At 49.1% G+C, this 1,364-nt stretch overlaps 1 protein-coding gene across 1 annotated transcript; it reads right to left on the bottom strand.

The window, feature by feature from the left end:
- Positions 1-310: 310 nt before the first annotated feature.
- DQ04_20861000 (hypothetical protein) lies at positions 311-628 on the bottom strand (the record flags this gene model as incomplete). The annotated part of the gene is made up of 1 exon (XM_009317967.1): positions 311-628. The coding sequence occupies one exon, from the start codon at positions 626-628 to the stop codon at positions 311-313; it is 318 nt and encodes a 105-aa protein (XP_009316242.1).
- Between the last annotated feature and the right edge of the window lie 736 nt (positions 629-1,364).

The following is a 1,364-nucleotide window of genomic DNA, read 5'->3' as shown; positions in this document are numbered from 1 at the left end:
GTAAGAGAACACTACACGTTCTCTTGCTCTTCACCTCCACTTTCCTTGGTGCAAATAAATGCTGGTTTTCTCTTGTGCGGGGCTGATCCTATTCGAGAATGTGTTAGGCGGCTCCACTACGGAAGAAAGGCGTCATTCTCCTATATTGGTGTGTCGTTGTAGTTGTTTTGCTGCTCCTCGTTACGACTGATGATGTGGGTTTTGTTGAGGTGATCGCAGCCTTCGTTGATGCTATGTTGATTGGAGGTACTTTTGATGAATGCCAATGAAAAAAGAGAGGGTTACGTACCATGGTCTCCGGGGAGTGGCTCTAAGGTGTGAGGACGTCGCAAGATTGTTTTGCTTCCTTGTGTGTGACTCTGTGGGAAAAAGAGGAAGACACCTTTGGGCTGCACAGGGTGCTCTTGATTGGTGTAGCAGTCCCATCTGGGGATATTTTAACGATGTCAGCGACAGCAGCAGCATGCCGTTGTTTTGAGGGGAAACTGTGCAAGTCCCTGCTCCCACCTTTGGGCCTTTTTCGCGAGTTTTCCTCAGTGCCTCCTGGTGTTCCGAGTCGCAGGGATCCAATGCTTAATTTATGGTTGCTTGGGGGGTTCTGCTTGATGCAAACAGAAGAACATAACATTCGAAATCATCTTGGTGTTGGTGGAAACACATGACGCTATGTGAGGTGTGATGCCTTTGGCTGCTTATTAAGATATGTGAGTGTGTGTGTGCTTTTGTCTTTTGAATTCGTCCGGAGGGAAATAAGTCTAGTTGAGTGGGAAAGTGTGTTGGGCTATATTCCTCCTTCGACGTGTCTTTCACCTGCACATGGCCGTTGTGAAGGAAACGATCAAAGAGCCCATCTTGCATAAGTCGACACCAAGTCGAGTTGTTGGTGGGTGTTCTTTTTGGTTTTGTTCCTGTATACGCTTGTGGTGCTCACCAGCTGTTTGAGGAGCAAAGTGAAGGTGGGATTTCCTCTCGTGTCTGTGTCTCATTTGTGGTGACTGGCTATAACAGTACTTGGGTGGGGTTTCAAGGGGAGTGAGGGAGGAGGTGTGTGTGCATGCCTTGTTGAGGGCTTGGCTTCTTCCCAAGCAACACAAAGCGAATCATTCTTCAGGCGACAGTGTGGTGGCGTGGCCTCCGCAGTCCTTGCCTCAGCATGCGCTTCTGACGAGTGACGCAGGCGGCGCTGACACGCTGACCATCTGAGGTTTTTCTTTGTGAGGTGCCACAGACATTGAGGGGATTGTTGGTGTGAGGTGTGCTGAGGCGCAGGGGAGAGTGCGAAGCCCTAATGAAGTTTGCAGCAAAAGTACTGGGAAAACAGAGTGATCTTCTTGGAGAAGCATAGATATATGCTGAGCGAAGAA

This window comes from Trypanosoma grayi (genome assembly GCF_000691245.1).
Source record: "Trypanosoma grayi strain ANR4 Tgr_2086_V1, whole genome shotgun sequence".
In the NCBI taxonomy this organism is placed as follows: domain Eukaryota; phylum Euglenozoa; class Kinetoplastea; order Trypanosomatida; family Trypanosomatidae; genus Trypanosoma; species Trypanosoma grayi.
The sequence above is the reverse complement of the archived record's forward strand: the minus strand, read 5'-3'. Positions and strand labels throughout refer to the sequence as shown.